The sequence below is a fragment of the Somniosus microcephalus genome, chromosome 11, assembly GCF_052327205.1.
Source record: "Somniosus microcephalus isolate GS21.2 chromosome 11, FLI_Smic_1.0, whole genome shotgun sequence".
In the NCBI taxonomy this organism is placed as follows: Eukaryota; Metazoa; Chordata; class Chondrichthyes; order Squaliformes; family Somniosidae; genus Somniosus; species Somniosus microcephalus.
Genome location: NC_140997.1, coordinates 128,701,846 through 128,714,809, shown reverse-complemented (window position 1 = coordinate 128,714,809; position 12,964 = coordinate 128,701,846). Strand labels below are relative to the sequence as shown.

At 48.0% G+C, this 12,964-nt stretch overlaps 1 protein-coding gene across 3 annotated transcripts in view; it reads left to right on the top strand.

Moving 5' to 3' along the window:
* Positions 1-12,649, top strand: part of rrp9 (ribosomal RNA processing 9, U3 small nucleolar RNA binding protein) — a 42,109-nt gene extending 29,460 nt beyond the window's left edge. The window contains exons 11-16 of one of the 3 annotated variants that reach the window (XR_015080002.1): positions 848-910; positions 1,013-1,170; positions 2,144-2,223; positions 4,832-4,905; positions 6,184-6,339; positions 12,448-12,649. Coding sequence is in view for 2 of the 3 variants with exons in the window: in XM_086001255.1 (XP_085857381.1) it covers positions 848-910; positions 1,013-1,170; positions 2,144-2,223; positions 4,832-4,905; positions 12,448-12,547 (475 nt within the window). In the remaining variant the exon portion in view is untranslated. The remainder of the gene's footprint in view (positions 1-847; positions 911-1,012; positions 1,171-2,143; positions 2,224-4,831; positions 4,906-6,183; positions 6,340-12,447) is intronic. The other 2 variants (XM_086001255.1, XM_086001256.1) reach the window with 2 other exon arrangements.
* The last annotated feature ends 315 nt before the right edge of the window (positions 12,650-12,964 follow it).

Sequence of the window (12,964 nt, the reverse complement as noted above, 5' to 3'; positions counted from 1 at the left end):
AGTGTGGTCAGACCAGCGATTTTATAAAGTGACAGGATTACCTCACTTTACAGACCGTTTGTTTTGCCTCCTCTATTGCCACTGAGCACTGCTGCATTAGCTTCAATTTATTGTCAATCAGTGAGGGGCATCACCAATGGGTGGTGGGGGTTTGTGGGGAAAGGAGTTTGGAGCAGTGCAATGCCAGTGAAGTAGGTTGTGCTGGTGCATTACCAATGGGGTGGGTTCCCCAGAGTGCATTGAAGAGTGTTGGGTAGCTGATGTACAGAACAAAGAGCACTGTAATATAAAGGACACGTCACTTCTGCAAAGTCGGTCAGTCCAGCAGACTTCAAATGTGTTTGTCATTGCAGCAGAATTAAACTTCAAAGTTTTATTATAGTACGAACTTTCTGGCAATAATTCTGTTCGGTTCTTCAGTGACACATTGCTAACTGGGGAGGGGGTTTGCAGAGCGCTGGGTAGCTGACATACAGAACAACTTTATTCTGCACAATATGTAATGCCTTCATATTGGTACGGTGCTTTTGCCAGCAGGAGGGCTGTTTTCCCATTGTTTTACCCTGAAGGCACCTGACAGCATAAAGGCGATGAATTCCACGCCTCTGCCAAGGCCCAAGCCCTGACTTTATTTATTCTGCTTCCCTTCAGTCGCAAGATTGGTGGGCGGAAGCAGCAGAAAACAGTCCTCCAATAGCCCCCCGATGGCCAACTAGAGGTCGCAGGTTTACAGCTGAGCGCTGCTCTCCCAGTGCCCAACATCGATAGGAAAACCCATAGAAACTGGCTGTGATCACTTCCCACTCTATCAGCATGCTAACTATACAACTTGCTGTTTACTCCCCAGGAGTTCCATTGATTGCATACAGCTGGTAAACGAGGAGTATATGATTTCTGGAGCCGATGATGGGTACGTTTATTGACGAAAGTGTTGCACTTTTAACCAACTTTTTTTAAAAGAAATATTTGAAGGCCATTAAATGTTAAACCTATTGTCTTTTTTGTGTTCCAGCTCCTTGGCCCTTTGGACAGTTACTAAGAAGAAGCCTCTGGTGACTGTCAGGACAGCTCATGGTATCTGTGGAGACCCAGGGATACAGCAGCCAAATTGGATTAGCTCCGTGGCAGCGTTGCTGAACAGTGATTTGGTAGCCTCAGGTGCTTCAAGCTGTGAGATACTGTTTAATGTTCCTTGTTTTCATCTACTGGAAGTGACTAAACCCATGTTCTGCAGATAATTAGCAACCAGGTTGCTTCATTCAGAATATATAGAATTCTCTGTTCCTCTTGTTATTCCATTCATTCGTTTTCAACGTAACATTCTCCTCCCAGTGAAGTAGTTCATAGAAGCAGAGAAATTTACGACACAGAAGGAGGTCATTCGTCCCATCGTGTCTGTGCCGGCAAGTTGCTCCTGTGAAGCGCCTTGGGACATTTTACTACGTTAAAGGTGCTATATAAATGCAAGAAGTTGTTGCTGAGGGGTTGCTGGCGTTTTGAAATTGCATGTTCAGGGCATCGGCAGCAATGCAGCAGCCATCACCAGACCGTAACATTTTCCTGATCTTGGACTTCACCTGTCTCCTCTCTCTTTCTGCCCCCCCTCTGGCTGCCCACTATAAAAACTTGGAAATGTTGTCTATCGGTCCTTTTAAGGCCACCCCCATATTTTTTTTATTCTTGAGCACCCAGCTTCACCGTCCAACTGTGGTAAGCTGGGTTGAACCTGCCAGCTTGCGTCCAGCTTTGGTCCCTCTGATCAGGAGCCAGTGAGTGTATTCAAGAGTTGGAAACCTGGAGTACGCAGCGGTCAGTCAGCACCTGAGAGAGACTGGGCCAGTTAATGTTCTGATGGGGTCCTGCAGTTCTTGCCTAGAGTCTCAGTAACATTACCCTGTCGTCGTCTTTCAGATGCTGACTGAGCTTGCTGTGCATTCCCATTGTTCCCCGTGTTTTCACAGTGTATTTAAGTGAAGTGTGCACAATAACGGATCGCTGCAAATTACACAGCTACAACACAACCGAGAACGCGATGTTATGTGATGCACAGCAAGCTGCTGAGTTGTTTCCACAGCTCTTTGTTGTAATTAACTGGCCTGTTCATGTTGCTATGTTATAATCTAGTTTAATTCTATGATTTCAGGTTCCCAAAATTCCAAAATCCGACTCTGGAAGTGTGGAGAAGGATTTAAGAGATTGGAGCCGCTGTTTGACATTCCCATGGTAAGAGATTTTAAGAGTTTGTGTGTCTGGCGGGTTACAATTCTGACTAGCTGGACGGATTGCAGTGCAGTCTCTGGATAAACTAGCACCATACCAGAGTTAATGGTTCTAACCTGGGGATCCGTAAGCATTCCTTTTCCCCTCTAGTTCTGTGCACCCCTCTCCTAACGTGCCGACCCGTGCTGGGGCGAGCTCCACAAGTTCTGGCAGCCCCCCTATAGCCCAACCTTCATGTGAGTGTCAGCAGGCTTTCTGATGAGGGAAGATGGTGTAGTCGAGCCTTTTCCTGTCCTTTCTTAGTCTCTCAGGCGTGAGCGCTCAGTGACTGGGAGCAAGGAACCTTGGCTGGTTTCTTTTTTGTCCCCTTTCCTAACTTGGGAGGTGTTGAGGCCTGTTTGTCAAGCCCCTACTGCTATCCTGCCTGAGATCAGCTAACTCAGTGCTGACCAGGGATCATACATGGGCCCTTCCTGGCATGTATGATACATTACCACATTACGGAGGCCATTGGGAATGGGTTCTCTGTTAAGGAAGGAAATTTGAAGAATTTTTTTCTTAAAAAACTAAACATTTTTATAATTGCACATATTTTGTGTGGGGCGTGGTCCCCTGAACAGGAAGTGCTCCTGGGCACTCCTTCCCCTTTAAGACTGCATTCTCGTGACTTGTTTCACTTGCACTATTTCAGGGTGGATTTGATTCCAGTTGGAAGCAGGAGCTGATTACATTCACAGTGCCCGCTCCCCAGTGGAGCACTGATCAAACACAGGGCTCCAGTTACTGCTGGAAGAGTCCCTGCTGTCAATTAACCTTCAAATAACAACGCCGCTTCAGTTAGATCATTAATGCAGAAGTTACAGTCCCGGTTTGCTGCCGCATTACGGTTTCTTCTTCTTGGGCTGGGGCTAGACTGGCTCGACGACATCAACCGTGTTTCTCAGGTCACTGAGTTTCCGTCTGTTCTTGCAATTAAATCCTCCTCCAGCAGGATCTGAAAATGTGGCCGTGTAATGTCACTTAAAAAAACACAGCGGTTTTGCCATACAAACCTACAAAAAAGACCATCAGCGCACCCCGATATGGTGCAGCCATCAACCAACCCTCTTTTTTTTTTCACTTTCCCCCCACCCCCAGCAGTTGACTCTAATCCCTGGTTGTTTGTTGAGGAAATTGGCGATTAATTGTGATGGAAGTACATACTACAGGCTGGGGAGAGTCGGCGAGGAGTGTGGAGCGGTACTACTGGGCAAGGCGGTGGGGTGAGGGAGATGGAGAGGCAGACTCTCTGTAATGGCGGCCAGGACAGTTGTGGGGTGGGGTGCGGGGCTGCTGGGGAATGTCTCTAAACATACCTTTGTCAAAATGGTCACCAATACTTTTGAGGGGTACGTGTGTTTATCCCCTGATTCCCCCCTCCTGTTTTCCTAGGGCCAGCCACTCGCCTACCATGACCCATGGGGTGAGGAGGCGACCTGCTGCTGAAGCTGGCAACAGCACTACAAACAGCCCCTTTACAAACCTGCAGGTCCACAAAATCCACTCTAGACAACCCAACAAATAAATATAGTTGCACACGGGGCTGATTTGGCTGTGTTTCGAGAGATTGACTGGTTGGAAGTCCAAACGATTGAATGTGTACCCCAGCAGTCTGGTGTTTCGCGCTTGTACTCCAGCGCAATGTGCTGTGACGTTCCCAACATTTTGAGTTCTATAAGTGTTTTGGATAGTTTAGCGGCTGAGTTCACTGAAAGGAAGACATCCCCGTGAAGAAGGAAGATGTTGAAGGTGACTCGGCGGGTATTGCATAGCACAATGTTGGCCTGAGCCTTGCATACCAGCATGGTGCCAGTTTCCATCGATGGTCAGTGCTGAGGGGGAACTTCGGCTGATTTTCTTTCTTTTCCCTTCTCTGCCCTTTTTCCCACATCCAAAGTCCAGGGACACTGCAGCACCTTTACTTCTACATAAGAACATAAGAATTAGGAGCAGGAGTTGGCCATATGGCCCCTCAAGCCTGCTCTGCCATTCAATAAGATTATGGCGGATCTTCGACCTCAACTCCACTTTCCTGTCCGATCCCCATATCTCTTGATTCCCTTCGAGTCCAAAAATCAATCTATCTCAGCCTTGAATGTACTCAAAAACTCAGCATTCACAGCCCGCTGGGGCAGAGAATTCCAAAGATTCACAACCCTCTGAGTGAAGAAATTCCTCCTTATCTTAGTCTTAAATGGCCGACCCCTTATCCTGAGACTATGGCCCCTAGTTCTAGACTCTCCAGTCAGGGGAAACAACTTCTCAGCATCTAACCTGTCAATCCTCCTCAGAATCTTATGTTTCAATGAGATCATCTCTCGGTCTTCTAAATGCCAGAGTATAGGCCCATTCTACACAATTTCTCCTCATTGGACAGCCCTCTCATCCCAGGAATCAATCTAGTTCTGCCCCAGCTGTGAGTGGCTAACTCAGCACAGAACAGTTGTAGCAAATTCACACCCTTCTCTAAAGATGACATGGTACTGTCCGTGGGGAAATCGAGACCTGTGGGTGAGCTGATGAGTTCCGCACAACGCTGAAAGCTAATAACCTCTTTCTGCCTCTTTCATAGGTCGGCTTTGTGAACTGTTTGAAGTTTTCCAGCTCGGGTGACTTTTTGGTGGCTGGCGTGGGTCAGGAGCACAGGTAAAGGACGCGGGCCACGACCTGTATTTCAATCTCCGCCACCTGGAATTTCCGCAGGGGATTCTCTGGTGGGAGATTGATAGAATTCCTGGAGAAACAGCGTGAATGGCTAAAAACCATTGTGTACACAATTTCTCCAGGGTTCCTTTGATCTCCCACTGACGTCATGGCAGGAGTTACACTGATCCCATGGAAATTCAGGGCTGGCATGTTTTAGATACTGTGTAGCCCATCTCCTGTAGTGTTGCTTGTGGTCAGGTGGATGATGTACTGCTTTATAAAAACAGGAGTGTTACACTGTGCGGCACACAAATGTAATATTCTGCTAATGGCCACACAGTCTCATTGTTAAACACTTGCTACTTATTCATTGATGGGTTCCCTAGCTGTGTGGTTGTGATTTGTTTGTTGCGGTAGACCTTTGGAGCATTTTCAAACAGATGAACTATTGATGAGCATATATCCCAAGGGAGGAAGGTGTAAGATCAGCAGGTAACAAACTATATGCCAGGTGACGAGCACAGGGGAAGGTTTATGGAAAAAAGGCTGTGCACGAAATGTCTTGGTGCTGAATGGTCCGGCACAAAAGTGGGGCAGGGTCTGGGTTCAGTTAGTGAGCATTGACTGAAAGCATGTGGTCTGTATGAAGCTTTTATCAGCAAAGATAATGTGACGTTGAGGTGTGTCCTTTGACAGGTCAGATGGATGGCTGGTATCCAGGGGTGCAACCCCACCCCCTTCCAGTTTTTTCCTTCCCCTTGCATTATTATCTGTTGGTGAGGGCGGTGCAGAAGATCGCACCATCTAGTGAATGGAGTGAACATTGATATCCCTGCAGTCGTTCTAACCAGCAACCAAACCCAGAACCACAGCTGTAGTACATGTACAGCACCACCATTGCAGAATTATTCCTCAAACCTGCACTCGTAGGGGTGCTAGAGTTGACTACAGTGCCATCTGATGAGGGAGGGATGAATTGGACCGGGCTCCTGCTGCTGATCCCTATCCAGTGCACGTGGCAGAGGGCATCAGGCTCTGCTGTGATGCTCCCACTGTCAAATAACCTGTCAACAAACACAGTCTGGGGGGGGTGCGTGTGAAGTGGCCATTTGGGTGAGATGCTGCAAGGCAGCTGCTGTCCACATAGCTGTCCCTGTCGAGCCTGTTCCACTATTCTTTTAGATCATGGCTGATCTGTACCTCAGTTCCTTTTCTCCATATCTTATGATACCCTTTGTTATATCCGTGTATCTTAATGTTGTGTCCTTCAATAATCAGACAACAGACTGCAGGGAACGATCAACAGGTGTTTACTGAATGAGGGTTCAAACTGCAACTGACTGTACAGATCACTACTCAGGGTTTATATACAGGTGTGGTCACTGCCGGTACTACAGGATACAGGACCTGTAAAAAGTAGTTCTCCCCTTAAAGGTACATGCATTACAATTCCTCCCCTTTTAGATTAACAGTACCATAACACTCATTTAACAATTAAATATCAAACTAATTACAATTAACACTTTTAACATGCAACATTAACTGAAAATAGTCTATTTATAAATTCAGTCTTTGGGGAGGCTTCCTGATTCTTTCTGGATAACGCCTTTCCCGAGTGTCTCGCTCTTGGTGCGGAGGCGATTCTAACACCCTGTCGTCAGTTGATTCATCAGCTTCCAATGCTATTGTTTCTGAGGTAGATGCGACCTGTACGTCAGGTTCCTCACCAGGTACGTATGGCCGAGACATGGGGTTGACTTGTTCCTGTGACTCTAGGATCTGGTCAGCATGGCGTCTCACAATGTTCTCCCCAACATCCACTGTGTACATTAGTGGCCCCTGCCGTGTGCATATCGTTCCTGGTTGCCATTTCTCTGTTGGGTAGTCGCGGGCCAAGACTGGTTGCCCTACATTGAAGCTCTTTGTCGGCTTCTCATTGATGTGCTGGAATTGCTTACTCTCAACATCTTTTCGTACATTTGGTCTGAGCAAATCAGACGAGATCTCAACCTTCGGATAAAGAACATCATGGCCGGGGCCTGGTTGGTGACTGCATGTGTCGCATTTCTGTAGGCTAACAGGAAATTGTCCACCTTATGCTGCAGTGGAATGTCGTCATCGCACATGGCCTTTACTGCTTTTTTAAAGGTTTGTACGAACCTCTCAGCCAATCCATTTGTGGCTGGATGATACGGGGCGGATGTGTAATGCCTTACCCCATTCCTTTTCATAAATCTTCGAAACTCTTCGGACACATACTGTGGTCTGTTATCCGAGCAAATCTGCTCTGGCAAAAATGGTCCGTAGGACTGCGATAGTTTTCTCCGTGGTGGTGGAGGACATTTTGATCACCTCAGGCCATTTCGAGTGCGCATCCACGGCTATTAGAAACATTGAGTCCATGAATGGACCAGCAAAATCAATATGCACCCGTTGCCATGGAGATGAGGGCCACTCCCATGGGTGTAGAGGGGCATGTGGTGGTGCATTTTGGACCTTCTGGCATCCTGAGCAGCTCTGTGTCAAGTCCTCGATTTACTGATCGATCCCCGGCCACCACACATAAGCCCTAGCAAGGCTTTTCATTTTCACCCCTCCCAGATGACCTTCGGTGGAATTACCACTCGGGATCCACACATCAAGGTCCCCTGGCATACTGACAGCTGTTCTCTTCTGGATGAGAATGCTGGCAACAGTGAGTCGCCGTGTGTTGGCCATCCCTTCACCGTCAAGTCATATACCCGAGACAGTGTCGGGTCATTTCGGGTCTCCTTCTCTATACCAGTGTTAGTTACGGGCAAGCATTCAATTATAGTCGAATGAAATATTTCGACAGGATCCACTGCTGGTGCTTCCTCCGCAGTCGGCAGTGGCAGGCGTGATAGCCCATCAGCATTTCCATGCTGTTTTGTGCCCTTCTACTCGATTTCATATTGGTGCGCCCCTAGAAAAAGGGACCATCTTTGTAGTCGTTGCGCAGTCATCACCGGAACGCCCTTCTTTGGATTAAAGATGGAGACAAGTGGTTGGTGGTCAGTCAGCAAGGTGAACTTCTGCCCGTGCAGATAGTGATTGAACTTCTTCACTCCCCACACTAGGCTGAGGGCCTCCCTGTCAATCTGGGCGTAGTTACGCTCGGCTGAGGTTAGTGACGAGACGCAAAGGCTACTGGCCTCTCCGAGCCGTCCGGGAATTTGTGCGACAGCACCGCTCCAATGCCATAGGGTGATTCATCACACGCCAACCGAATTGGTAGTGCTGGGTTGAAATGAGCCAACACCTCTTTTGATGTGATCAATGCTTTGCTCTTCTGGAAAGCTCGTTTACATTCGTCACTCCACTTCCATGGTACCCCTGTTTGCAGTAGGGTGTTCAGTGGGTGTAGTACGGTAGACAAATTCGGCAAGAACTTATGGTAGTAGTTCACCAGCCCGAGGAACGACCTCAGTTGTGACACATTTTCCGGTGCTGGAGCCTTGACTACTGCCTCAATCTTTTCAGGGGACTTATGTAACCCCTCTTTATCAATAACGTGGCCACAATACGAGATCTGCTTCTGCAAAAACTCGCATTTGTGGCGATTAGCTCGGAGCCCATATTCCTTCAACCTAGTGAGCACCTGCTCCAGGTTGGCGAGGTGATCACTGTCATTTTCGCCCGTGACCAGGATGTCGTCCAAATAACACTGGGTCCCTGGAATCCCTTGCAGGACTTGTTCCATTGCCCTTTGCCAAATAGCCGGAGCTGATGCTACCCCGAACACCAGCCGGTTGTATTGGTAGAGACCTTTATGAGTGTTGATCGTGAGGTACTGTTTCGAGGCTTCTTCTACCTCCATTTGCAAGTACGCCTGGGCCAGATCAATCTTAGTGAAGCGTTTCCCTCCAGATAGCGAGGCGAAAATATCTTCAATCCGCAGAAGCGGATATTGTACAGTGTGAAGGACTGGGTTCACTGTCACCTTAAAGTCCCCACAGAAGCGAACCTTCTTTGGTTCCCCAGGCGTATTACTCAACGACCTCTTCATTACAGGAACGATGGGTGTAGCCCACTCGCTCCAGTCCACTTTGGACAGTACTCCTGAACGTTCCAAACCTTCCAGCTCTGCTTCGACGGCGATCGCATAAGGTACCGGTCTGGCCTTAAAAAAAACCTTTGGGCTTGCATTTTCCTCTATTTTGATCGTCGCTGTTATGCCTTTTAGTGTTCCGAGTCCCTGCTGGAACACTTCGTGCGTCAGTTAGCATTTTTGACAGTCGTCCAGGTGTGACGTCGTCATCCTTTTTGGCATCTACAGCCAGTGCTTGTATGGAATGCCAATCTAGCTGTATCTTCCGGATCCATTCACGTCCTAGTAGTGGTGGTCCTCCATCTGGCAATACATATAGGTCCATTTTTGGTGTTTCCTTGCCATTACATATAACGTTCACCTTATTTTTCCTTTGGGGTAGACTTTTTGCCCCGTGTACGTCTTCAAGACAATCTTTGTATCTCTCAAGGGTATATGTGAGAATAGCCGCTTGTAGTCCCTTCGGTTTATGACTGTTGGGGCTGATCCTGTGTCCAATTCCATTTTCACTTGGACTCCAGCTATCTTGAGCGTGACCCAGATAGTTTGGTGATTTTCCATTTTGATCACATTATGTAGTTTCAGACAACCCAGCTCCTTGCTTCCGGAGTCTGTATCACTCTTCTGTTCGTCTGAACTACTCTCCGTCACCTTATGTACCTTCTTGTACTTCTCCTGTGGCGCTTTCTTGCTGCTGGTTTTCTTTCCCGACCTGCAGACTCTTGCTATGTGTCCTACTTTTCCACACTGTCTGCACACTTTGTCCTTGAACCAGCAATCATTATGGTCGTGTGTTGTTCTGCCGCAGCGATAGCACTTCACTGTTCCGTATGACATTTCATTTGTGCCATATTCTTGCGGTCTCCATTGTATCTCTGCAGCGCCCCGTGCTGCTGCTTCGTGTGATACTGCAATGCTGAAAGCCTTGTCCAACGTAGGATCCTTTTCTGATAGAAGCCGTTTCTGGGTTCATTCACTTTGAAGCCCACACACAAACTTGTCCCTTAAAGTATCTGCTAGTCCCGTTCCAAACTGGCAGTGTTTCGATAGCTTGCGCAGTTCCGTTGAATATTCAGCATTACTTTCATCTTTATGCTGGTTCCTTTTGTGAAACTTAAATCTTTCTGCTATCAGCAGCGGTGTGGGGTTTAAGTGGTCCTGTAGGATTGACACTATGTTTTCAAAATCCTTTTCAACTGGCTTCTCTGGGGTTACTAGGTTTCGTAGTAAGCCATACGTTTTTGCACCCATTGAATTCAACAATACCAGCGCTTTCTTGTCATCTGGCACTTCATTCGCCTTGCAGTATACTTCTATGCATTCGACATATGTCGTCCAATCTTCAACTTCATTGTCGAACGCTGTGATACTGCCACTCTTCGGCATTTTTGGGTGTGGTTAGACTGGCATAAAATGGCGTCTTCCCGCGCTTTCCTTTCTTCCCCGCTGCGGTTTAAAATGGCGTCTCCCGCGCTGCTGCCAACGCCGCTCTCGGCAGTCCTCGTGGCAAATGGCGACGCCCTGTGGGTTTCGTGCGCTGCTCCTGCGCTGCTGCCAGTGCCACTCTCTGCGGTCCTCGTGGCAATGGCAGCGCCTCGCGTTTCCCTGCGCGCCTCTCTTCCCCCGTTGACGCTGCTCGGCCCTTGAACACCGGCTGCGCTCTGCTCTCTCTCGTCTCTCTCCCCGTTGACTCCGCTCGGTCCTGAGCACCGGCTGCGCCCTGTGCGCTCTGCCCTCTCTCCCCCGTCGACGCTGCTCGGCCTTTTTCTGTGCCGCTCGGTCAGCTCTAGCCGCCGCTGTCCGGGAAGGGTCTGCGCAGTATCTGTTGCCAGCCCGTTTCGCTGGACCACCGTGACTGGAAAGCCAAGCCTGGCTCTCGACAACCTCCCCTGCGATGCTCAAATCTCCGCTGGATGACTGGGCGGTTGCCCGTGGTCGACGCCCGTGCTTCTGGACTCGACCTCCTTCCACTGTTTTCCAGGAGCGAATCCCTGGGAGGTGATGCAGAGCTGCAAGTAGGTTCGAATCTGCGTCGTCGCCAATGTTATATCCGTGTGTCTTAATGTTGTGTCCTTCAATAATCAGACAACAGACTGCAGGGAACGATCAACAGGTGTTTACTGAATGAGGGTTCAAACTGCAACTGACTGTACAGGTCACTACTCAGGGTTTATATACAGGTGTGGTCACTGCCGGTACTACAGGATACAGGAGCTGTAAAAAGTAGTTCTCCCCCTTAAAGGTACATACATTACACCCTTTACCTGACAACTGTGTGCCAGCAAAAACCAGTGCCTGCACAAGGAAAGGGGAGAAAATCAGAGACTTTCATAAAGCATAGCCAAAAAAAGGACTGTCGGCAGGCCGAGGGGTTTGAAGTTGTTCGTCAGTCGGTTCACGTAACTTTGCACTGTTGTCCAGTAATACAGGATGACTTGTCCTTTGCAGAGTTTCACCTGTGCAGTCATCCCACATAAGCTTCTGGATATACTTTTTAAAAAACCCACCGAGTAATTCTCGATGAGATGGCAGCAGATTCTGTCAGTCACCCTGTTAGATGCTGCTGTTGCCATTGGTAACGCGTTCAGAAGCTGGCCTAATTGCTTGGCTACTCAGTAGGAGGAGACTGCCTCCGTGAGCCTTCATTACTGGATGATGTTGGTTGGGATCTTTTCGGAGTGTTTATTCTATATTAGCAATGCAGTTGTTTCTCTCTGGCTTGAATGGGATTACTTGCAATCACCATTACCAGGGTGAGTTGAGACCAGCACCGTGGGGCATTTTTCTGTGTTAAAGGCGCTAGATAAATGCAAGTTGTTATTGTAATGAGCACTATAAATAATGGATGTACTTGTCTCCCCTAATGTCTTAGTTGGTCATGGAAGGAAGGAAGGAAGGAAGAACTTGCATTTATATAGCACCTTTCACAACCTCCGGACATTCCAAAGTGCTTTACAGCCAATGAAGTAATTTTTTTCTTTTGAAGTGCAGTCACTTGTAGGAAATGTGGCAGCCAATTCGATCTCTGGTTCAATCCCATTCTGTCCTAAATTAACCCATCTCTGATTGGGCAGTGGGGGCTTTGGAATTGTCACCAGCGCTCCCAGGAGAACAGTCAGCCGGGGTTCCTATCCAGTGACCTCCTGAAAATGGTTGTGTGGAGGCACACCAGGAGGGGATAGGATCGGCTCCCGAGGCCAACACCAGCTGTGTAGGCTCGTGTATGGAGAATGAGCCACTTGGTGAGGTATCAGGGCTGACGGTGACTGGCACCATACCAGAGCAAAAGTGCACATCAAGAGGAGCATTAGTTTAAATTTAGTGCTCAGATGAAGTTGGGAAATCCCACAAACTTTGCTTTCATGCTTTTTGGCTGTATCTGAATCGCTGTATTAAGTTCCTGACCTCTGATTCTGTACATTGCTGAACATGCCAGCAGTTAAATTGAATAAGCTTTATACTGTTCTTTGCAGGTTAGGCCGATGGTGGAGACTAAAAGAAGCTAAGAATGGAATCTATATTATCCCACTGAAAAAGACAGAGACTAAACAACAATCAGGAGACAGCAAATAGCTCGGGTGTGATTAGCCAACACTTGTACTGGATCTACCCACTCCACCGCAGTGACTTTGAGTACCTTTATTTTGTAAATAAAGTTGTGGTGAATTCACAGCGGCGAGATCTCTCTTTGTCATGATGTACACACTGCTACTCTGTCCTTTTCCAGGACCGCCTGTGGCCTTCCCTCCTGCTGACACCGTCTACAAAGCTATGTCCAGTCTCCGATTTGAAGAGAAGTTTTTGCACTAGCCTCGGCTGCCTTCCTCGGAGGTTGTCTCTGATCACACGTGGAATTGGGGCTTGACCAGCAATCCAGAAAGCAGGGGACTCCAGGAACAGTTTGAATCGCAGACAAAGATAACTATTTCTGGATTCTCTAATCTACACGCTTATTTTACGCATAGCCACTTTTAAATGGGATAAACTCTC